A 25,185-nucleotide genomic window follows, 5' to 3' on the forward strand; every position below is an offset into this window, starting at 1 on the left:
CAGCAGTACAGTGTAAGACATAAAAATTACTGTAAGTTACAAAAATAAATAAATAGCGCAAAAGAGGAATAGCAAGGTACTGTTCATGGATTATTCAGAAATCTGATGGCGGAGGGGAAGAAGCTGTTCCTGAAACATTGAGTGTGGGTCTTCTGGTTCCTGTATCTCCTCACTGATGGTAGTAACGTGAAGAAGGCATGTCCTGGATGGTGATGGTCCTTAATGATGGATGTTGCCTTCTTGAGGCATTGCCTCTTGAAGATGTCTTTGACAGCAGGGAGGGTCATGTCTGTGATGGAGCTGGCTGAGTCCACAACCCTTTGCAGCCTCTTTCGGTCCTGCACATTGGAGCCTTCAGAATGCTCTTCACTGTACATCTGTAGAAATTTGTAAGAGTCTTTGGTGACATACCAAATCACCTCAGACTCCTAATAAAGTAGAGCTGCTGGTGTGCCTTCTTCGTGATTGCATCAATTGTTGGGCCCAAGATAGATCCTCTGAGAAGTTGACACCCATGAACTTGAAGCTTCTCACCCTTTCCATCACTGACCCACCAATGAAGGCTGGTGCGTGTTCTTCTGATTTCCTCTTCCTGAAGTCCACAATCAATTCCTTGGTCTTGCTGACGTTGAGTGTGAGGTTGTTGTTGCGACACCACTGTCACCATTTGCCGATCTGCCTCACTGCTGTACGCTTCCTCGTTGCCATTTGAGATTCTGCCAACAACTGTAGTGTCATAGGTGAATTTATAGATGGTGTTTGAGCTGTGCCTAGCCACAGAGTCATGAGTATAGAGAGAGCAGAGCAGTGGGCTAAGCACCCTCATTCTTCTGAAGTCCGAAGAATATAGATCTAGATTCTAAGGCGCTCATGGTAGAACAGCCATTTCATCACGGAAATTAGCCTGGTGCATCTCTTTTGGACTGCCTCCAATGCCAATATATTCTCTCTTAAATACAGGGGATTAGAGTTCAGCATTGAATCTGGTAATATTTTCCCATGAAGTGTGTGTTTGTTTTGGGTGTCTGGTGTCAACATACAACTACCATGGCCTGCTGGATGAAAATGATGAGTGTAATGAAATACTTCGCATTGGAGATGTTGGTCTGAGAGAGGACATTGACTAACCCTGTCAGTGAAGACAGCATTGGTGGGACCTTTCCAGTGCCTTGAGGTGCCTGCTGTAGGTAGTCCTCGTCTCAAAAGCATATAAATTGGTAAATTTGTTTATTGTTGTCACCTGTACTGTGAAAAAAATCTTGCATACTGTCCATACAGATCAATTCATTACAACAGTGCATTGAGGTAGTGCAAGGTAAAACAATAACAGAGTGCAGAATAAAGTGTTCCAGTACAGAGAGAGTGTATTGCGGGTAGACAATAAGGTGCAAGATCACAACAAGGTAGATTGTGAAGTCAGGAGTCCATCTTATCGTACTAGGTAACTATTCAATAGTCTTCAACAGCGAGATAGAAGCTGCCCTTGAGCCTGGTGGTACATGCTTTCAAGCTTTTGTATCTTCTTTCCAATGGGAGAGGGGAGAAGAGAGGATGTCCAGGGTGGGTGGGGTATTGATTATGCTGGCTGCTTTACTGAGGCAATGAGAAGTGTAGGCAGAGTCCATGGAGGGGAGGCTAGTTTCCGTGATGTGCTGAGCTGTCCACAACTCTCTGCAGCTTCTTGTGGTCATGGGCAGAGTAGTTGCCATACCAAGCCATGATGCATCCAGACCGGATGCTTTCTATGGTGCATCGATAAAAATTGGTCAGCGTCAAACGGGACATGCCAAATTTCTTTAGCCTCCTGAGGAACTAGAAGTGCTGGTGAGCTTTCTTGGCCATGGCGTGTACGTGGTTGGACCAGGACAGGCTATTGGTGATGTTCACTCCTGGGAACTTGAAACTCTCAACTCTCTTGACCTCATCACCATTGATGTAGACAGGAGCATGCCCCCAGCATGAATCTCTGCTGTCAGGTAGATTTTGAGATTTGTAAAGTCTGAGGTCTTGGTCATCAACACCCTTTTCAGCATGGTGCATTGAAGGCAATGGTGAATCTCATCATTACTGTCTACCCTCACTGAGAGGTGGCCTTCGAGATGGTGGGAGTGATCCACATTATCCAGGATCTCTCCTTGATCTTGGTGATGCTGCGTGGCGGGGACAGGATGGTAGAGGATCCGTCCTTGATGGATGTTGAGTGTGGGGGCCCAGTCCCTCATGCTTCAGTGGATGAGTTGGTGATACTTGAAGTTCACCTACTGAATTCGAGCCAATGCAAGAGTCATTTCTGTACTGCAGCTGAGGTCGGGCTGGTCTTCGTTCTGGGTGGAGGGAGCATATTTTCTCATGAAAACAAGTAAAGTAAAAAAAAAAATAACCTGCATAAATAAACGCTGGCCTTTCAAATGCAGGTTTACCTGGTCTTGTCAGCTCTGAAAGTGAATTTCCTGTGAAAAAGGAAATTTGGGATCAGACCCATATTTCCTTCCATTGCTGAGCCACAGGACACCAATTCAATGGGTTCTTTACAAGTTAATCCAATTCATCCAAATTTCAAGAAATTATGGTGACTTTTGTTTGGCTTTGATAGAAAAAGGCATCTGTTTTTCCACAGGAATGAAATGACTCGTAAACTGCAAATTGTTTGCCTTATTTTACTTTATTGAAAATAATAGTGATAATGAAACTCTTATGGAACCTGCCATATTGGCAGTGGTTGAAATGAATATCATTTATTCATTTAAGAATAATAGATAAGGGAGAAAGGAATTGAAGGTTATGTTGACAGTTTGAGATGGATAGGAGGGAGCTAATAAATATTGGACCTGTTTCTCTTCTGTTGATGAGAGTTAAACACTTGTAGCAGCAGGGAACAAGATGGTCCTGGTAGAAGTTTTCACTAGCTGGCACTTTGACAGGTTGAAGGGACAGAAGGGCTGAAAAGAAAGTGGAAAAAAATACCTTTTATTCTTGTCTCTGGAAAATTCTTGAACGAAAAGAAACATTTTGAGTGTTACATCCATAGGACAGCTGATTCGTTTCAAAGTGGTTTGATTGGAGACTTATTTTATTCCCTTTTCAAGTAAAGAGCATCTTTCAACTGTTACGGACTCAGTGAAAGTCCCTTTAAGATAGAGAGTGTGTGTGTATGTGTGTGTGGGGCGTGCTTACGTCAATAGAAGATAAAGGACGTAATGACGTTGTTGAAGAAGTTAGAAGAAGAAGGAGAGAGAGAGAGAAGGGAGAGAGACACCAGCCTGCTTGTTTTCTCTATCGATGGATGAGAAACAATAACTGTGTTTGCCACTGAAATCCATGTATGGAAGTTGGAAGTAATCCGGTGGAGTTCACTTTGTTGCTGACCTGTAGAAGGAAACAGGTATTTGTGTGTGGACGACCACGGTTCGGATGCTTTTCGGGGTGAGGAAGTCACTACCGAGTAAACACTGAAGTGTCGTTTGGGTTCCATCGTGGAACATTTGGATTTCGTATGTACTCTCTCTATGTTTTTCTACATCTACATCTTATCTTCAGACAACGGTGGTTGTTGAAGAAGCCCTTGCTCATGTTTCACCTTATGGCTTGCGGAACTGAACTTTAAGAACCATTCCGGAACTGGGAGTTTTGGACTTTGTCACACACACACACACACACACACAAAGAGTTTAGTTTTGGGGTTAACGTTCGAGGTTTAACATTCTTGAATTCTAACATACTAACATTTTTTTAACTTTTATTTTACGTATTATCATAAGTAGTGATTAATAAAATAGTTTTTAACACTGAATCATGCTCAGTGTGTTTCTTTTGTTGCTGGTTCGTGACACAACCTGTCTAGAGGGTTCAAAAATGCCCCTTATTCTCGATCAGTTGTGGTTTTGCTGCAGAAAATTGCCTTTTCTTGTAATTGTGACTGGCTAGTAGTATGGGCAGTTGCATCATTGTGGGTGAAGATGGAAATGATGAAATCTCTGGTGGAGAGATCTGACTCTTTGCATACAGCCTCCACCATCTATTGCTTACACTTTGGGGCAGAATCAGTACCCATCCTTTTGGTGTATTTCAGGGTTAGAAGGCTTATTGCAAAGGAAAAAGAATTTTCAAATTCTGTTCTCCATGCTGAAAGACCACTATGTAACATACTTCGTCAACGAGCCTCCTGTTGACTGCTATTTAATCTGCTTTCTGATTCAATTTTAAAACTCACCCTTGAGCCCAGTGAAATGTTTTCCCTTTGACTAAAGTTTTGTAAGAGTCATATGTTATTTTCACATATATCTAATGAGTGACACAGAATCGGATGAAATGGACTGGGGGCTCAATTCCAAATTATTTGATGTTCTGAAGGGATAGGCTTCTTGATGGGACAAAACAGAAATGGGGAAATATCAAAGGCATGGAAGACAGGAACTGCAATCATCTTGGCTGATCTTAATCCACACATTGAATAGGTTGATTAAACTGGCAAGAATATCATGGAAGAGGAGTTTATGGAATGAATCAGGAATTGTTTCTCAGAGCAGAACTTTCTTGGGAACAGGCTATTTTAGATCCCATCATGTATAATGAAGTGGGATTAGTAAGTGATTTTGTAGCTGAGGATCTTCAAGGAATAGAGGTCACAGCATGGTAATATTCTGGATGCAATTTCAGGGCAAGTACCTCTGGTCCAAAACCAATGTCCTCAAATATAGGTATTTACAAAGGTACGAAGGAAGTGGTGTCTGGAGTGAACTTGGAAAACAAGTTGAAAGAATGGTCGGATCGACATATTTAAGCAGAGTTGAGGCTCAGCAGAAACTTATCCCAATTAGAAAGAAGTGTCCCTGGAGAAAGATGAACCATAACGTGGTTAACGAAGGAGGGACATGGAGGCTTTGGAGAGGTGGAGAGGAGGTTAACCAGGATGCTGTCTGGATTAGAGAGTAAGCTATAAGGAGAAGTTGGACAAACTTGGATTGTTTTCTCTGGAGTGTCAGAGGCTGAGGAGAGACTTGATGGAGACTTATAAAATTATGAAAGGTATAGATAGGGTAGATAGTCAGAGTCTCTTTCCAAGGGTAGAGATGTCAAATGCTAGAGTGCATAGCTTTAAGGTGAGACAGGTGAAGTTTAAGGGAGATGTGCGGTGCAAGTTGTTTTTACATAGAGAGTGATCGAATCCTGGAATGGGCTGCCAGGAGTGGAAGCAGACATGATAGTGGCATTTCAGAAGCATTTAAATAGACACATGAACGTGAAGGGAATGGAGGGATATGGATCACGTGCAGGCAGATGGATTAGATTCATTTGTCATCATGTCGGCACAGACATCGTGGGCTGAAGGGCCTGTTCCTGTGTTGTGCTGTTCTCTGTTCTAAAGGTGAAGTCAAAGAAGTTATTTCTCAGAAACCAGTCAACGAGAGACTAAGCAAATAAGGAAGGAGAAAATTAATGATAGAAAACTGGCAAGAAATTTCAAAACGAACCACAATGATTTCTGCGGATGATTGAAAAGGAAGTAGGTGCAGAATTAATAATAGGAAACAAGAGAATGGAAGGTAATTTAAATCAATACTTTGCATCAGTCTTCAAGGTAGAAGACACTACAAATATCAGAAAGGTGGGCTGAATTCAAATAGTGTGGAAGAACTTGTAACAACCCTTATCATGAGGGACAAAGCATTGGAAAAAACCTAATGGATCAATGGCATAAGTTGCCAGGACCTGATGTTCTCCATCCAGGGGATTTAGGAGGTGGCTATGAAGACAGAAGAGCCTTTGGTTGAGGTTTTCAAAACTCACTGAGTTCCAGGAGTGTACCAGCAGATTGGAAAACCACAAATGTAATGCCCTTGCTGTAGATGGGAGGGAAACTGCAGGTGCGTTAGCTTAACGTCTGTTGGTAAGATGCTAAGGTCCACAATCAAAGAAGAAGCATCTTGTCACTGAGAAAAACTTAATGCAATCAAACCAAATTGACATAGTTTTGTGAAAAGAAGGTCCTGTTTGACGGAATTCCTGGAGTTCAAGGATGTAAAAGTAGAGTCGAGAACCTGTCGATGTCATTTCTTTGGAGTTTCAGAAGGAACTTGACAAGGTTAATTAAAAGTCAAAGTCAAGTTTATTGTCAAATGCACAAGTATGTACATGCAATAAAAAAAACTTCAGAATCAGGTTTATTATCACTGACGTATGTTGTGAACTTTGTTGTTTTGGGGCAGTAGTACAGTGCAAGACATAAAAATTACCATAAGTTACCAAAAAAATAAATAAGTAAAATAGTGCAAAAGAGGAATAACGTGGTAGTGTTCACAGGTTCATGGACTGTTCAGAAATCTGATGGCAGAGGGGAAGAAGCTGTTCCTAAAATGTTGAGTGTGGGACCTCCTCCCTGATGGTAGTAGTGAGAAGAGGGCATGTCCTGGATGCTGAGGGTCCTTAATGATAGATGTTGCCTTCTTGAGGCACTGCCTCTTGAAGATATCTTCGATGGCGGAGAGCGTTTTGCCCGTGATGGATCTGGCTAAGTCTACAACCCTCTGCAGCCTCTTTTGATCCTGCACATTGGTGCCTCCATACCAGGTGGTGATGCAACCAGTCAGAATGCTGTTCACTGTACATCTGTAGAAATTTGCAAGAGTCTTTGGTGATGTACCGAATCTCCTCAAACTCCTAATGAAGTAGAACCACTGGTATTGCTATTGGTTTTTTATTGTCACTTGTACCGAGCTACAGTGAAAAACTTGTCTTGCACGCCGATCGTACAGATCAATTCATTACACAGTGCATTGAGGTAGTACAGAGTGAGAACAATAACAGAATACAGAGTATTACGGACTCAGTGAATGTCCCTTTAAGATAGAGAGTGTGTGTGTGTGTGGGGCGTGCTTACGTCAATAGAAGATAAAGGATGTAATGACGTTGTTGAAGAAAGCAGAAGAAGAAGAGAGAGAGAGAGAGAAGGGAGAGAGACACCAGCCTGCTAGTTTTCTCTATCGATGGATGAGAAACAATAACTGTGTCTGCCACTGAAATCCGTGAATGGAAATTGGAAGTAATCCGGTGGAGTTCACTTTGTTGCTGACCTGTAGAAGGAAACAGGTATTTGTGTGTGGACGACCACGATTCGGATGCTTTTTGGGGTGAGGAAGTCACTACCGACTAAACACTGAAGTGTTGTTTGGGTTCCATCGTGGAACATTTGGATTTCGTATTTACTCTCCCTATGTTCTCTACATCTACGTCTTATCTTCAGACAACGGTGGTTGTTGAAGAAGCCCTTGCTCATGTTTCACCTTATGGCTTGCGGAACTGAACTTTAAGAACCATTCCTGAACTTGGAGTTTGGGACTTTGCCACACACACATGAAGAGTTTAGCTTTAGGGGTTAACGTTCAAGGTTTAACATTTTTGAATTCTAACATACTGATGTTTTTACTTTTATTTTACGTATTATCATAAGTAGTGATTAATAAAATAGTTTTTCACACTGTTTCTTTTGTTGCTGGTTCGTGACACAGAGTAAAGTATCACAGCTACAGCGAAGTGCATTGCAGGTAGACAATAAGGTGCAAGGTCATAACAAGGTAGATTGTGAGGTCAAGAGTCCATCTCATCGTATAAGGGAACCGTTCAATAGTCTTATCACACTGGGGTAGAAGCTGTCCTTGAGCCTGGTGGTATGGTGTCCTCATGCTCTTGTATCTTCTGTCTGATGGGAGAAGAGAGAATGACCTGGGTGGGTGCGGTCTTTGAATTTGCTGGCTGCTTCATCAAGGCAGTGAGAGGTATAGACAAAGTCCATGGAGGGGAGGCTGTTTTCTGTGATGTGCTGGGCCGTGTCCACAACTCTCTGCAGTTTCTTGTGGTCCCATGCAGAGCAGTTGCCATACCAAACCGTGATGCATCCAGATGGGATGCTTTCTATGGTACATCAATAAAAGTTGGTGAGTGTCAAAGGGACATGCCAAATTTCTTTAACCTCCTGAGGAAATGGTGAGCTTTCTTGGCTGTGGGGTCTACGTGGTTAGACCAGGACAAGCACAACTCAAGGATGCGTGCTTATTCCACTGCTCCATTCTCCATGTTCACTCCTAGGAACTTGATGCTCTCAACCCTCTCGACCTCAGCACTAATGATGTAGGATTGGTGCCTTCTTCATGATTGCATCAACGAGTTGCACCCAGGATAGATCCTCTGAGATGTTGATGCCCAGGAACCTGAAGCTGCCCACCCTTTCCACCACTGACCCCTCAATGAGGACTGGTGTGTGTTCTTCTGACTTCCCCTTCCTGAAGTCCACAATCAGTTCCTTGGTCTTGCTGACATTGAGTGCAAGGTTGTTGTTGTGACACTGCTCAACCAGCTGATCCATCTCACTTCTCTATGCCTCCTCGTCGCCATCTGAGATTCTGCCAACAAGTGATGTCATCAGCGAATTTATAGATGGCGCTTGAGCTGTGCCTAGTCACACAGTCATGAGTGGAGAGAGAATAGAGCAGTGGGCTAAGCACACATCCTTGAGTTGTGCCTGTGCTGATTGTCAGCAAGGAAGAGATGTTATTACGGATCCACATGGACTGCGGTCTTCCGATGATCCAGTTGAAGAGGGAGGTACAGAGGCCCAGGTTTTGAAGCTTGTTGATCAGTACTTGTTGCAGCATTACAGGCACGTAGCATCAGATGCAATGCATTCACAAGCAAAACATAAGTCGTACACAATATTTCCAATAAAGAATACAATTACAACAAAAAAGACCAAGGTCCTTTGTAGTGCAAAGTTGTCAGTGTTGCAATACCGAGGTTATGATTAGGGTTGTGTGGGTTGGTTCAAGAACCAAATGGTTGAAGGGAAGTAGTTTGGTGGTGTAGGACTTCAGGCGTCTTTACCTCATGCCTGAGAAGATGGCATGGTCCGGATGGTGGGGATCTCATGACAGAGCTCATGCTATTAGGGGAAGTGTGTTAACATGGATTGAAGACTGGTTTTTGCATCGAAGATAGCAGGCCTGAATAAATGGATTTTTTTCAGGCTGGATGGATCTAACTGGTGAAATGTCCCAAGGATCTGTTTTTGGTCCTTAGTTATTTACTATCCATTTTAATAACCTGGAGGAGGAAGGTTTTCTAATGAACATAAAAATAGGGGTAAAATAGGGGCAATGAGGATAGAGGTAGGTTGACTGAATGCGTGAAAGCTTTGTAAATGAGGTTTAATGTGGGAAAGCTTGTGATTGTGTACTTTGGTATGAGGACTTAAAAGGCAGACTGTCATCCAAACGGAAAGAGACCGCAAATGCGTGGTGTTTAGTGAAATCTTACTATTTTTGTTCATGAAACACAAAGTGCTAACAGGTGCAGAAAGTAGCTTGGGCTCCAAATGGCATATTGGTCTCTGTTGCATGGGAGTTGGAATGTGGAAATAGGGAAGTATGGTTACAATTGTGTAGGATGTTGGTGAGGCCACATCTGGGGTACTGTGTACGGTTTTGGTCTCCTTATTTGAGAAAGAATATACTTGTATTGGAGGCAGTCCAGAGGAGTTTCACTTGGCTAATTCCTACGATAAGAGGGCCGTGCTATCCAAACAGCTTAAAAAAAGTTAGGTCTATATTCTTTGGAGGTTAGAAGAATGAGCGGTGGTCTTTTTGATATGTTTAGGATCCTCAGGTAGCATTTAGATCATGTTACAAGGTCATTTTAAGCAGGTTCTTCTCACTTTACCTGGTAGATAGATCACTAGAGGTTTTCAGATGAGGGAGATAGATTTTTGCAAGATCAGGGAACTGAGTGCTTCGTGAAACTGGCACAAAGGAGGAGCTGAGGCCTGGGGCAGGTCAGCCATGATCACATCGAATAGAGGGGCAGGCTTGAGTGGCCTACTCCTGCTCCTATTTACTTGCATTTTCTTGTGTGAATCTTGCCATATTAAAAGAAGCCGTGTGATTTATTGAAAGATTAGTCCTCCCTAGTCCCTTAGCACCATTTTCATCTTTAACACTGTGATTTCCTCATTCTCAAGTATCCATCCAACTCCATTGTAAAGTTAGGTCTGAAGTTAATCAGAGAGAGGGTTCCAGGTCCTCGACATCTCCTGAGTGCAGCAGCCTTTCCAGTACCTGCTCTTTTCATTCCTTAACTCAGAAATGGAAGGAGGGGTAGGCCATTTGGTCCGTCATGCTTGTTCTACCATTCCACAAAGACATGATTCACCTTCTACTTTGGTATCACCTTAACATGGAACATAGAACAGCAGAGCACTGGTACATGCCCTTTGGCCCATGACGTCTGTGCCAACCTTTACGCCAATTCAAACTGCACATCTGCCTGCATGTGGATTGTACGCCCCCCCCCCCCACCCCCAATCCTGTTCATATATTTCTCTAAATACCTCTTAAACGCTGCTGTCATATCAGCTTCCACCACCTCCCCTGGCAGCGCGTTCCAGGCACCTAGCACTCTGTAGAAACAAAAAAAGCCACGTAAATCTTCTTGCGAGATACCACTGGTCAAAGACCTCCAATCAGGATAACACCCCTCCACCCCTACCCTCTGTCTTCTGTGGCCAAGTCGATTTTGAATTCAGTCTATTGAGTCTCCATGGATCACATGTGCATTAATCTTCTGAATCAGACTACCATGAGGGACCTTGTTGAAAACTTTACTTAAGTCCATGTATACAATATCTAGTGCCCTATCCTTTCTTGTACTAATCCTATAACCCTTGATTCACTTTCTGGATCAATCGTATTTTCAGTGATTGAGCTTGTGCTGCCCTCCTGGCGAGTGAATTCCAAATATTCCCCATCATCTGGGTGAAGAAGTTTCTTCTCATTTCAGTTTTCACCTCATCTCTAGACGATCCAGATCTCAAATGCATCTTCTTCTGCTGCAGTTGCTTAAGCATCTTCACCCTTTATATAAAGTCAAAGTCAAGTTTATTGTCATATGCACAAGTACATTAATGCACAGGTGCAATGAAAAACTTACTTGCAGCAGCATCACAGGCACATAGCATCAGAGACACAGCATTCACAAGAAAAACACAAACATAAATTATACGATATTATACAAAAAAGAATACAATTAGAACAAAAAAAAGTGCATTGTAGTGCACGGTGGTCAAAGTGATGGCTACACGGAGGTAAAGATCAGGGTTGTGCAGGTCAGTTCAAGAACCAAATGGTTGAAGGGAAGTAGCTGTTCTTGAACCTGGTGGTGTGGGACTTCAAACTTCTGTACCTCCTTCCCGATGGTAGCTGCAAGAAGATGGCATGTCCTGGATGGTGAGGATCTTTGACGATGTATGTTGCCTTCTTGAGGCAGCGCCTCATGTAGATGCTACCGATGGTGGCATATTGTACCTCAACCATGTCCTCTGAGTAGAGCAACAAACAATCTGCTGGATGAACTCAGCAGGTTGAGCAGCCTCTGGGGGACGAAAAGGATTGTTGACATTTCCGGATGAAACTCTGCATCAGGACTGTTAGGGATTCAGGAGTCATGGAATTATGTGAATATACCAGACATTAATTCAAACAAGAACCAATCTCCAGATCTTAATGTATGCTGCAAGCAGTAATCATTTTGAAGTTAATAGGACAGCTTTGTGAACAAACAACACTGTCTACAGAGCACAGGCTACTGGCCCATAGACGGGGACTGGCTGCTTAAGAGATGCTGTTTGCAAAGTGAACCATGAGACGTTCTTTATGCATCAGCCAAATGTAGGGCAATGGAGGTATGTTAATTAGCCTACATCAAACCAGGCAACTGTGGTTGTTATCTTGCTTCATTGTGACCAAGTTCAAGGTCTGGGTTCTCTGTCCTCAGAAGCTTTTAAACCATCCATGTGAATTATTTTGTCCCAGAAGAGGGGTTTAAACATTCAGAAGTGTCTCCCATAGTAGATATGTAACTCAATGGAAGCATTGTCAGACTGAAAATATTGAAGTAAACAATACCATTGTATCTACTGAAATTGTATTGAATCACCTGCTGTTACCTTTGTTCTCAAGAGTATAAAACATTGATGTACTTTTGAGTTTGGGAGACCTTACTGAGAGGGTCTCCAGGAGAATGCCTGCTTGTTGTAATGAATAAAGACCTTTTATATTAACCAGCTTCAGACTCAGTTCACGGTCACCACAAGGACAACCCTGCATTCCTTTCACCACAGATGCTGCTCAACCTGCTGAGTTCCTCCAGCATTTTGTGTGTGTTGCTCCAGACTCCAGTATCTGCAGAATCTTTTTTGTGTCCAGGTTCTCTTTTATGTTTGCTGCTAGTCTTTTACTTTGTTTCCTTGGCCTCTTTTTGCCGCCGTCATTTCCCTTTTCACTTCCCCTCTGAATTTCCTGTTATCGACCTGATTCTCACTTGAGTTAACAACCTGGTATTTATCACATGAGACACAAGAGACTGTAGATGCCGGTATCTAGAGCAACATGCAAAATGCTTGAGGAACCCAGTGGGCCAGGCAGCTCTATGGAGGCTGTCTGATTGGCTGAGTTCCTCCAGCGTTTTGTGTGTTGCTGCGATTTGTCACACGCTCTCTTTGTTTTTTTCTGTTCTGTTTCACTTTCAGTCTTTATTAAATAAAGATTAGTGTGGAAGAAATTGGGACCAAGATAAAGAATATATGCCCAAATTACCCATGTACGTTTGTCAACATGACTTACCACTTTTAGGGATTTTCTCTGTTCCTGCAGTAGACCCAAAACTGACCCGTACAGACTACCACTGTGAACCATCTCCCACAGCACCGCTGTGAACCCAGTGTGAAAACCACTCATCCACTAAGACCCCTACTTCTTGCCTCTGGACCTATTCTGAATCCACTTTGCAAAAGTCCCCTAAATTCTTTGTGCTTCCATCTTGGGGGAAGTTAAGATTTCTCCTTTTAAGTTAAGTGGCATCTTTAAAAATGTTGATTGGAAATTGCATTATCAGGGTATTTGGTTTTTAAGAATAATGGAAACAAATGCGAACAGAATACAATCTTTACCTTTCTAAGTAATCCCTATCCTTTTACATATTGTTGGTGATTAAAATGTCAACATATTAGCATGGCCATCTGAAGGATGAGGTGTTCCGTTAAATGATCAAGTTTGCTGCTTTGATGACTCCTCAGGCAGTGTTTGGAAAATGGAGGAAGTTAAAATGAGTGTAAACCTGTGTAACTTGGTTACCACCATTATTTACTAGTGAAAGCCTGATAGTCATCTCAGAAATGCACATTAGAGGGAAGATTGTCTGTGTTCCCACCAGTTCTCTCTCCCTTTTGTTCATCCCTCCCCCCACCTGACTCCACCTGCCCATCATCCCCCCCCCCCCCACCCCCACACATACACATCCTCTGGTTTCACCTACCAGCTCCTTCCCTGCTCTTCTATCTACTGCCCATATTTACTCTACCACCGCCTCTTCCACGATAACTTCACTGCTCTAATTTTTGGACTGCACCTTAACACCCCAACAAGGGGAAATGGTTTCTCTCTATCTGTCCCCCTTAATAGTTTGAAGACGTTGTTCAAATCTCTCTTAATCTTGCAAATTCCAGCAAATGTAATCTTGGTGTAATGGAGTTTGGGATATCAATTTGGTAATTCTTTGCCATGTTTACGCCAAGGTCAACCGACAGTGATTAACTGTTACAGTGTTTATAAGAGATTTAGACAGGTACATGGATGGGAAATGTTTTGAGGGTTACGGGCCAAATGCAAGCAAATAGGACTAGCTCTAGACATCCCGGTCAGCATAGGTGAGTTGGGCTGAAGGGCCTGTTTTCGTGCTGTATAAATCTATGACACTATCCTTCTGCAGGTGTGTGCCCAGAACACTCACTGTGATTGCACTGGTCTTTTTGATTACTTTCTGTGAGATTTTAAATTATTTCTTTAAAATCAAGCCTTTTTGGACCTTTTGATGTTCTTAGCTGGAAAGAGCTCCATCTGTCCCTTTTATGGACCAGAAATGACCTTGAACTTGGCACATTGACACGGTGTTTGCCCTTCACTTAATTATGGAACCTTAGACAAGTTACAATTGAAAAGAAGCCATTCGGCCCATTGTGTTCAGGCAGGTAGAAAAAGAGCTCTCTAGCCTATTTCCACCTTTCAGCACTAGATCCGTAGTCATTGGTCTTCAAGTGGACACCCAGGCACTTCTTAAATTGATGACTGTTTCCGCCTCTATTACCCATTCAGGCCATGAGGACCAGACCCTTGCCACCCTCTGGGTAGTAGCGTTTTTCCTCATCTCTCCTCCTAATCCATCAACACTTACTTTAATTATGTGCTCTCTGGTTTTTGCCCCTTCAGCTAAGATATAAGGTAAGATATTTATTTATTAGTCACATGTGCATCGAAACGCACAGTGAAATGCATCTTTTTGCATTAAGAATGTGCTGGTGGCAGTCCGCAAGTGTCGCCACTCTTCCGGCACTAATATAGCATGCCCACAGCTCCTAACCTGTACGTCTTTTTGGAATGTGGGATGAAACTGGAGCACCCGGAGGAAACCTACGCAGATACGGGAAGAACGTACAAACTCCTGACAGACGGCGGTGGAATTGAACCTGGGTTGCTGGCGCTGTAATAGAGTTACACTAACCGCTGCACTAGGAAATAGATCCTTCCTAACTATTTCATTTAGATGAAAATCAAATGAAGTTGCAGATGCTGGAAAACAGAAATAAAAACAGAAAATACTGAAAATGCTCAACAGCTGGGCAGCATCTGTAGAAGGAGAAACAGCTTGAAGTCTTGAAATATTGGCATGGGAAATAAATGATGTGGTCAAGGCAGCTGTCAGCCCTGGTAGAGGGGAAGTCACGGTTCAGCAAGAAGGAAGATATTTTAATGGAATGATTTGGCATCAGGGTAGATGCATCTGTTCTCAGACAGTAGAACCGAGAGAATGGAATGAAGTCCTTACAGGAGGCGGGGTGGGAAGAAGTATATTTGAGAGAGCTGTGGGAGTTGGTTCCTTGCAAGAGGTATTTGTCACTAGCCTATCCCCTGATAGGGCGACTGATAGATTCAGAAAGGGAAAGTCAGAGGTGGACCAGGTGGCGATGAGAGCAGAGTGGAAATTGGCGGCAGAAGCAGTGAAGGAAGAAGCAGCAATACAGTTGTTAATGTACCTGAAAAAAGAGTTGGGGGTCGGTGCCCGAAACAAGAAGGCCCAATGAGATACCCTCCACTGACATTTGGTTTGAATTCACTCTTGCCCCCAGGTTATGAACACCTGACTTATGGACAGCCCGTACATACAGACGAGTGTTTGGGAGACAGGTGGGATGGATTTGCTGGCTGCTCCGGGGCTGCAGGCATCTTCTGCTGGGTGGGAATGGGGCATTCCTTCTCTTCTCCTCCCCCATCCCCCCCCCCCCCCCCCAACAAACAATCCCACTGCCCGGCCCCCACCCCTTCCCCAAGCTGCCAAAATCGGGGGCTGGGTAAAGCCATCAGAGCTGGGAGGGCTGAGCAGACTCGCTCACTCACTCAGCTGGTGGCTGCTCTCTCTTCCCTGTTCGCTTTCCCATCACCGCTGTTTCTGTTCATTTCCGACCTACGAACCGTTCTTGTTTCAAGCGGTTCTCTGGAAAGGAACCCTGTTGTAACTTGGGGACTGTCTGTACATTGAGTAACTTCTCCAACTCCACTCACTTTCTCCAGATTAAAGGTGTAGTTATGGGACCTTGCATGGGCTTAATCTCCGCCTGTCTTTTTCTGGTATCCATGGAGCAGTCCTTGTTTCAATGCCACTCAAGCCCATGCCTGCAACTTCTTCTCTGGTACATCAATGACTATATTGGTGCTGTTCTATGTACTTGTTCCAAAGCAGTCTGGGTTTCTGAATTCAAAAACCCACACCCCTCTGTGGGGAGGCGAGTGCACTTCTGGATGGCAAAGCTGTAGGCAAATGCCTCTGTGCCTCGACCACAAACTGCTGGCTACGTTTGTTGAGGCAGGCAGCAGAAATTTAATCAGTACCTGATTTAAAAAAAAGCAAGTTTCTTTGTTTCAGTAGGATAAGGAAGAGTGAAGCCGTTATCCCTGCAAGTCCTGGATTTCCTATTGTGCTCCAAAACACTTACTGATGTGGAATGCTCAGTTTGTTGGCCTTTCTGGTGCAGCTCTTTCTTCCTGGAGGAGTGGATTTGTTCACCGTTTGTACCTGCGCCTCTCCACTGCCTCTGTTAGAGAGGAAGCATCTTCCCATTTCTTTTAGAATGTAGAACAGTACAGCACAGGAACAGGCCCTTCGGCCCACAATGTCTGCACTGATCACAATGCCGAATTAAACTAAATCTCTTCTGCCTGTGCATGATCCAGATCCATTCCCTGCACATTCATGTGTCTATCTAACAGCTTCTTAAACGCCACTATTGTATCTGCTTCCACCACTCCCCCGAGCAGCCCATTCCAGGCACTCACCACTCTCTATGTAGAAAAAAACTTGCCCCACACATCTCCTTTAAACTTACTCCCTCTCATCTGTAATGAGTGTCCGGTAGTACTTGACATTTCTAACATGGGAAAAAGATTCTGATTATCTACCTTATCTATACCTCTCAATCCTCTACCAGGTCTCCCCTCAGCCTCCAATGGTCCAGAGAAAACAACCCAAGTCTGTCCAACCTCTCATTGCAGCTCATACCCTCCAATCCAGACAGCATCCTGACAAACCTCTTCTGCACCCTTTCCAAAGTCTCCACATCCTTCATCCTTCCTGTAGTGGGGGGGTTGGGGGGCACCAGAATTGCACACAACACTCCAAGTGCAGCCTAACCAAAGTTTTTTTACATAGCCGCAACATGACTTCCTGACTCTTGTACTCTATGCCCGTAGCGATGAAGGCAAGTATGCCATGTGGATATGCCATTTTTAATGGCACAATCCAGATCGTCTTCTTTAAATAGATCTGTAGGCATGAAACACTGTCTCTGGTGGGGTATGGTAGCATCATGGCTATGTAATCCAGAGCTCTGGACCCTCTGGAGAAATGAGTTCAAGTTCTCTCATGGTTGCTGAGCAATTTAAATTCAGTTAATTAAATAAATCTAGAATAACTACCTGGGTGGTGCAGTAATTAGTGCTGCTGCCTCACAGTCCAGCAGTCTAGATTCAATCTTGACCCTGGGTTCTGTCTACGTTGTACATTCTCTCTATAACCAAATGGGTTTCCTCTGAGTGCTCTGGTGTCCTCTCACATCTCAAAGACGTGCAGGTTGGTAGGTTAATTGGTCACTGGGCATGACCATGAATGAAGATGGTAAGTATGAGAATCAGCATATGGTTAGTGGGTATGTGAGTGAGAATAGGTTACAGAGAAATAAGTGGGGGAATGTGACTGATGGAATTGCTCTGTAAACTGGCGTAGACTCAGTGAGCTCCCACTGTAAGGAAGTATGAATATCTAGCATGTAAACAGAAGCCAACATAAGTAATGGTGACCATGAAATTTCTGGATAGTTGTAAAGGCTCATCTGCTTCACAAAGTCTTTTCCAGAAGGAAACCTGCTGGCCTTTCCCTGTGAGTCCTACGTATGACTCCAGTCCTGCAACAATCTGGTTCATTTGTCCTGTAAGTGTCTCAGTTACCAAGAAGGTATCTTCTCTGGGCCAATTAATACTAGCTGACAGATCCCATGAGCTGTGAGTGATTTAAAACAAAAGTGCCAAAGATCTATGAATCTTCTCCTCTGCCATCAGATTTCTGAATGGTCCATGAAACAATGAACACGACCTTGTTATTCTCTCTTTTTGCAGTATTTGTTTATTTTGTCGTTTATAGTAATTTTTATGCCTTTGCACTGCTGCTGCAAAACAGATTTCATGATATACAAGTCAGCGATAATAAATACGATTGAATAGTCAAGTAAAAGTGCCCAACTTGGTGACATGTCTTTGGACGAATAGTTCTTTATTCTGGTTGCATGTGCTCCAATGCACAAATCTCATTCTGATTTTAGTTTTGCATACACTGCCACCCTGTGGGATGTTGTGGTGTGGATTTGCTGAGTAACGATACAGTAAGATCAAGAGGATGAAGCATCAAAAAGGTCATTGGTCTTTTCTCCTGCCGTTTAATTAGCATTTACCTTACTGGTTTACTTCAAAGGGAGAGTGTCTGGCCTGAGAGTGACAGGAAAAGGTACAGGAAGTTCCTATCTACCTAATTTGTATTGTTCCTGTAATTACAACTTTATAACTGTTTTGCTTAAGAGCAAAAGAAATGGGCTTAGGCTATTCAGCCATTGTGGCTGCTTGGCCAATTAATCTCTTTGTGGTTGATATATTTCATCTCAGTGGCACTGTACTGAAACTTTATCCCTTGATTCCATTAATGTACAAATATCTATTGACCTTTGTCATGAATATATTTGGTGACGAAGCCCCCAGTACCTCTTGAGTAGAGAATTCCAAAGATTCACTAACCTCTGGTTGTCATCTCTGTATTGAATGGCCAACTCATCAGTCAGGGCATTGAGTTTAGGAGTTGGGAAGTTATGTTGCAGTTATATAAGACATTGGTGAGGCTGCACTTAGAGAATAGTGGACAGTTTTGCTCAAATAACATCATTAAACTAGAAGGAGTGCAGAAAAGATTTGCCAGGATGTTGCCTGGACTTCGGGTCCCGAGTTACAAGGAGAAGTTGAGTAGACTAGGACTTTATTCCCTTGAACATAGGAAATTGAGGGGTGACCTGACAGAGGGGCATAGGGTGAAAGCACATAGTCTTTTTCCCAAGGAGGGGTTGGAAAAAACAAGAGGGAATAGGTTTAAGATTAGAGGCGAGAGATTTAAAAGGGACATTAGGGGCGGCTTCATTGCAAAGGGCAGTGCGTATTTGGAATGAGTGGTTGAGGCGGGCACATTAGCAACACTTAAAAGCTGTCTAGAAAAGTACGTGGATAGGAGAGGTTTAAGAGTGCTCTGGGCCAAATGCAGGCCACCTTAAATGCATGCCCTCTAGTATTAAATATTTCGACCTTGGGGAAAAGATACCGGCTGTCTATTCTATCTATGCTTCTCATAATCTTATAAATTTTTATCCAGAGGAAACAACTCAAGTTTGTCTTGCCTTTTCTCCTAGCACATGCCCTCTAATCCAGGCAGCCTCCTGGTAACCCTCTTCTGCACCCTCTCCGAAGCTTCCACATCCTTCCTATAATGGGGTGACCAGAATTGAATGCAGTACTTCAGATGTGGCCTAACCAGAGATATTTTTTAAAACCTGCAACATAATTTCCTGATTCTTGAACTCATTGTGTCACTAATAAAGGCAAGCATGCCACACGCCTTCTTTACTACCCTATCAACCTGCGCAGCCACTTTCAGGGAGCTATGGACTTGGACCACAAGCTCTCTCTGTAGATCAATGCTGTTGAGGGTCCTGCCAATAACTGTGTGCTTTCCCTTTTCCTATGATCTCCCTAAGTGTAACACTTGGCTGGATTCCCAGAAAGTGGAAAGGTAATGCTCAACATTCATTGTGAGAAAGGATTACTCACTTGAAATTCCATTTCTGCAACTTGGGCAGGTGATGTGGAATAAAGTGTGCTATAACATCATAAAGGTCTCACTGAAGTATACTGCGGGGGCTTCACAGAGTACACTTGAGGATGTAGTTTCCCATGGCTGAATCCAGGATTTAAAATCTCATAGGAGTCATCGAGTCACACAGCATAGCAACAGGCCCTTTGGGCCAACTCATCCATGCTGACTGCAGCATCCATGGAGGGAAATGGACAGATGATGTTTCGAGTCGAGACACTTTGCATGAACTTCCCACCTGCATCAGTGACACTTTGCATGAAAGCCAGTCCTGATGAAGGGTCTCGACCGGAAACGTCGACTGTCCATTTCCCTCCATAGATGCTGCCTGACCCACTGAGTTTCTCCAGCATTTTGTGTGTTGCTCTGTTTATTGTAGTATCTGTTATGGTACTTACAATTTAACTAGTTTTTACAGAATTTTTTTTCCCACTGACTAAGCATAGAGGAAAGATAATTGGGAGGAGTGCAGGCACACAGATAGGGGTGCCAGATGTCCAGATTCAGATGCTGTTAACGTAATCAAAGACCCCACCCACCCTGGTCATTCTCTCTTCTCCCTCCTTTCCATTGGGCAGAAGATGCAAAAGCTTGGAAACGTATACCACCAGGCTCAAGGACAGCTTCTATCCAATCATTATAAGACTCTTGAATGCACCTCTTTTACGATGACAATGAACTCTTGTCTCTCAATCTACCTCACCATGGCCCTTGCACTTTATTTGCCTACTTGCACTGCACTTTCTCTGTACCTGTAACATTATATCCTGCATTCTGATTTTGCTTTTTCTTTGTACTACCTCAATGTACTTGTATTTGGAATGATTTGTCTAGATGGTATGCAAAACAAAAGCTTTTCACTGTATCTCAGTACATGTGACAATAATAAACCAATTACCTCTCCACATCTTCCCTGTCAAGTCCCCTTCAGGATTTTTATGTTTTAGTAAGATCACCCCTCATTCTTCTAAAGTCCATATAATGCAGATGTAAAGGTGACAATAATAAACCAATTACCGACTTTCTGCCAGAAGAGGATTGTGAAAGTTGGTCTGAAGAAAGAGCAAACAAATTGGCAGAAGTAATGTAATATCAATGACTAACCCAGGAACAGAATAGATGGTAAATGCACAAGTTTGTTGTGTGTCGCTCAGTTTGTATAACCCTCATCTCTGAGTTAGATGATTGTGGGCTCCATGCTACTCCAGAGGTTTCAGGATGCTTCAATACAGAATGAGAAAATTGCTGTGCAGTCAGAGGTGCAGACTTTTGGATGATGTGGTAAATTGAGGTGGGTAAACAAGGTGTCATAGCCTTATTACAAAGAAGAACAGTGGAATTATCTCCCTGTGCTGGCTAATATTAATCTCGCAATAATTTACTAAAGTGATGTTTGGCATTTGATGCACTTTTGTCTAATTGCCAATCAACTGGTAACCTTGGGGGTTAAGAGTTACAATGCAACTCATTAATCTCTGGAGTTGGTCAGTGAATTAACTGTTGTGAATTACTCCGAGTGTAGCTGGGTGGTAGAATCTGGGAGGAGGTGATGGAAGTATGGGGAGGATATGTACAGGGAAAATTGGTGGGGAATGGGATTACTCTGGGAGTGGGCATAAACTTGATGGGCCGAGTGACCTCTTTTGACGTTGTATTGAACTATGGAGAAAATTTAGAGACACGAGGCAGCAGATGCTAGAACTTGGAGCAAAACACAAACCACTGAAGGAACTCGGCGGGTCAGGCAGCATCTGTGGCGGCATGTTGAGGGATTGTTGATGTTTCGGATTATTGGTCAGGGCATTGAGTACTGGAGCTGGGGTGTCATGTTGCAGCTGTACAAGTTGTTGGTGAGACCACACTTGGAATACTGTGCCAGATTCATGGATAGAAAAGGTTTAGAGGGCTGTGGGCTAAACACGGGCAAATGGGACCAGCTTGGATAGACATGTTGGACAGCATGGACAAGTTGAGCCAAAGAGCCTTTTTCCATGCTGTATAATTATAACTAGAGGGTAATTAGAGAGAGAATAAGGCCCCTCATAGACCAAAGTGGACATCTCTGTGTGGAGCCACAGGAAATGTGCGAGGTCCTTCGAGAATATTTCTCCTCTGTTTTTACCGTGGAGAAAGACATGAAGATTTCGGAACTTGAGATCGTTAATGGGAATGTCTTGGGGATAGTCCACATTGCAGCAGAGGAGGTACTGGATGTCTTAAAACATATGAAGGTAGATAAATCTCCAGTTTCTGATCAGGTATATCCAAGAACACTGTGGGAAACTAGAGAAGAAATCGCGACAGCCCTGGCTTGAGGTATATACATCATCATTAGTGACAAGTGAAGTGCCAGAAGACTAGAGGCTGGCTAATGTGCCTTCATTTAAGAAGGACTGCAAATAAAAACCTGGGAACTATTGACCAGTAAGCCTAGCAACTGTGGTAGGTAAGTTACTAGAGGGGATTCTGAGGGATAAGATGTACGTGCATTTGGAAAGATGGGTTGATTAAGGATAGTCAGCATGACTTTGTGCTTGATTGAATTTTTTGAAGAAGTAACCAAGAAGGTTGAAGAGGGCAGGATGGTAGACTATATGGACTTCAATAAGGTTCCACATGGTAGGTAGGCTGCCATGGACAGTTAGATTGTGTGGAGATCTATCTGAGGGATCCAGGGAGAGCTGGCTAATTGGATACACAGTTGGCTTGATGGTAGGAAGTAGAGGGTGATGGTGGAAGGCTGTTTTTTCGGACTTGAGGCCTGTGACCAGTGGTGTTCCCCAGGGGTTGGTGCTAGGACCAATGCTTATTTGTCATCTATATCAACAATTCGGATGAGGATGTACATGGCATGGTTAGTAAGTTTGCAGATGACACTAAAATAGGTGATGTAGATGGTTATAGGGATTTACAGAGGGAATTTGATCAGCTGGCTAAGTGGGCTAAGGAATGGCAAATTCAGATTAGTTCAATATGGGTAAGTGCAAGGTATTGCATTTAGGGAAGACAAATGAGGGTAGGACTTTCATAGTGAATGGCAGGATGGTGTTGTAGAATAGAGAGACCTAGGAGTACAAGTACATGGTTCCCTGAAAGTGGCGTCACTGGTAGACAGGGTGGCAAAGAAGTCTTTTGGCATACTGGCCTGCATCAGTCAGGGCATTGAGTATAGGCATTGGGATGTTATGTTGCAGTTGTACAAGATGTTGGTGAGGCTGCATTTGGAATGTTGTGTTCAGTTTTGGTCACCCTGCTGTGGCAAACATGTCAATAAGCGGGAAAGAATGCAGAGGAGATTTATGAGGGTGTTGCTGGGACGGCGTTATGGAGGGAGGTTGAGCCAGCTGGGACTATATTCATTGGAGCATAGGAGAATGACGGGTGATATTATAGAGGTGTATAAAATCATGAGGGGCATAAATAGGGTGAAGGCGCAAAGTCTTTTTTCCAGGGTTGGGGAATCAAGAAGTAGAGGACATGGGTTTAGAGTGAGAGGGGAGAGATTTAATAGGAATCTGAGGGGCAACTTTTCCGCACAGAGGGTGGTCCATATATGGAATGAGCTGCCAGAGGAAATGGTTGAGGGAGGTACATTAACAACATTTAAAAGGCATTTGGACAGGTACATGGATAGGAAAGGTTTAGAGGGCAAATGGGACCAGCTTAGATGGGATTCTTGGTCAGCATGGACCAATTGGGCCAAATGGCCTGTTTGCGTGTGGTAAGGCTCTGTGATGCAGGCTCTCGACCTGAAAAGTTGACCATCCCCCTGCCTCCATAGACGCTGCCTGACTGACAGAGTTCCTCCAACAGTTTGTTTTTTGTATGGAAATAGTTTGCTATTCAAATTGCATTCGTCCATTTCAAGACACTTTTTGCGAGTAGACAGCTAATAGTTAGTAGCCTTATGTATGGATCCTTAATGAGCCATATCAATAGTCAAACAGTTGGTGCTGTAGAATCTAATGATTTGACTGAAGGAATTGAGGAAACATTTGCTATTTGAGGAGGATTAATGTGTATGTGATTCTTGAGTCTCCCTTAAGGTACCGTCCATTCCTAAGTCAAGGAATTGGTTGGAGGTGTTACTGGACTGTGGTCTGTTCCTCACTTCACTCATTTTGATGGTCAGGCTTCTTTTCATTTTCAACTTTCTGCACAGCAGTTTGGTGAAGGACTTGCACAGGAAGAAATAGATGATTGGATCGAGGCAAACGTTAAATGCGCAGAGGGTCAGTGAGGCCTCCTTTGCATAAAACAGTTTGTTGCGTGTTGTGCAATCACTCTTGGTCAATTGGCTGTTGTCGTACGGGATCCTGATAACATGGTACGGCACAAAGCAGATGAGGAAGACGCCCATGATGCTGAAAATCTTTCGGTTAGCTTTCTTATTCACAGTGCTAGAATCCTTCTGGAATTTTTGTTCGGACCAATATATTTTCTTTAAGATGGCTAAGTAGCACAGAGTGAGAAGGACAAACACAATCCAGAAAATAACTTTGCATTTGATAATTATGATTTGGTGCCAAGAGACCCCCATCTTGCTTTTGAGCTTCATGCATGCTGCTGCAGTTTGCGCTGTGGGGACCTTGTTGGTCAAAACGATACTTGGCAGGGCAAAGCTCACCATGAACACCCAGCATCCCACACTGATCACCTTGGCAATTGTAACTTTGTGCATAAAGAGGGTTTTCCGAGGTTGCACAATCTTCAGGTACCGGTCGAGGCTGATCAGGCCAAGGAATATTATGCTGATGTACATGCTGCTGTAGAGCACGACAGCAGAGCAGCGACACACAAAGGCTTCTAACTGCCAGATCCCGAGAGATGACCCGGAGAGGATTTTAAACGGAAGTGTAACTACCAACAAAAGGTCAGCTGCCACAGTGTTCTTGAGGTATATCACAAAGCTGGACTTATTTGGAACGTGGCAGAAGATCCAGGCAGCCAATACGTTCAGCAGGAATCCTCCAATGAAGACAATGGAGTACAAGAGAGGGAAGACCACTCTGGTCACAGTGGGGTCACGCAAGCCCAAGCAGCTCGTAATATTGGAAGAGTCTGTGTTGTTCATTTCTCTATTTTTCTTACAGAAAGTGAGAGGGAGAAAATTAGTTACTGTTGACATAAAGCATTTCAAATAACTTTTAGCTGTTCATTAGTGATATTGAGGCTTTACATAAAATAGTATAGGGTCACATTGAAAGCTTGGAGCTGGAAGCCTTTCTAATCCAAAATCATCTTAACCCACTTTGCCTTCATAACGTTCACTCCTCGTTCTATCAGGAACATTCCTACACATCCTATCCTAGGTAAGGGAAGCAAAACAATGCACAGTATTCCAGAAATGGGGAAATATTGCTACAATTGTACACCTTCTGACTTTTCACCACCTTGCAATGTGGGCTAGTATGCCATTCACCTTCCCAACTACCTGCTGCACCTGTCTGTTACCTACGTGATTTGTGTATAGGAACATCTGGATCCCTCTTTGCATTTTTTTTCCATTTTAGATAATAGTCTGCATGACATCACACCTTCCCTTTCTGACCTCCATTTGCCAATTTTCTTGCCTACTCACCCAACCTATCTATATCCTCGTGCAGAATCTATTTGTCCTCATCATAACATGTC

At 43.4% G+C, this 25,185-nt stretch overlaps 2 protein-coding genes across 2 annotated transcripts in view; one reads left to right on the forward strand and one right to left on the reverse strand.

Moving 5' to 3' along the window:
* Positions 1-25,185, forward strand: part of LOC127571939 (mediator of RNA polymerase II transcription subunit 12-like protein) — a 499,625-nt gene that overhangs the window by 198,886 nt on the left and 275,554 nt on the right. The gene's annotated exons all lie outside the window — the stretch shown is intronic.
* LOC127571284 (P2Y purinoceptor 14-like) lies at positions 23,564-24,625 on the reverse strand. Its single transcript, XM_052017548.1, has one exon. It carries the CDS (start codon positions 24,623-24,625, stop codon positions 23,564-23,566), a length of 1,062 nt encoding a protein of 353 aa, XP_051873508.1.

This window comes from Pristis pectinata, chromosome 6 (genome assembly GCF_009764475.1).
Source record: "Pristis pectinata isolate sPriPec2 chromosome 6, sPriPec2.1.pri, whole genome shotgun sequence".
In the NCBI taxonomy this organism is placed as follows: domain Eukaryota; kingdom Metazoa; phylum Chordata; class Chondrichthyes; order Rhinopristiformes; family Pristidae; genus Pristis; species Pristis pectinata.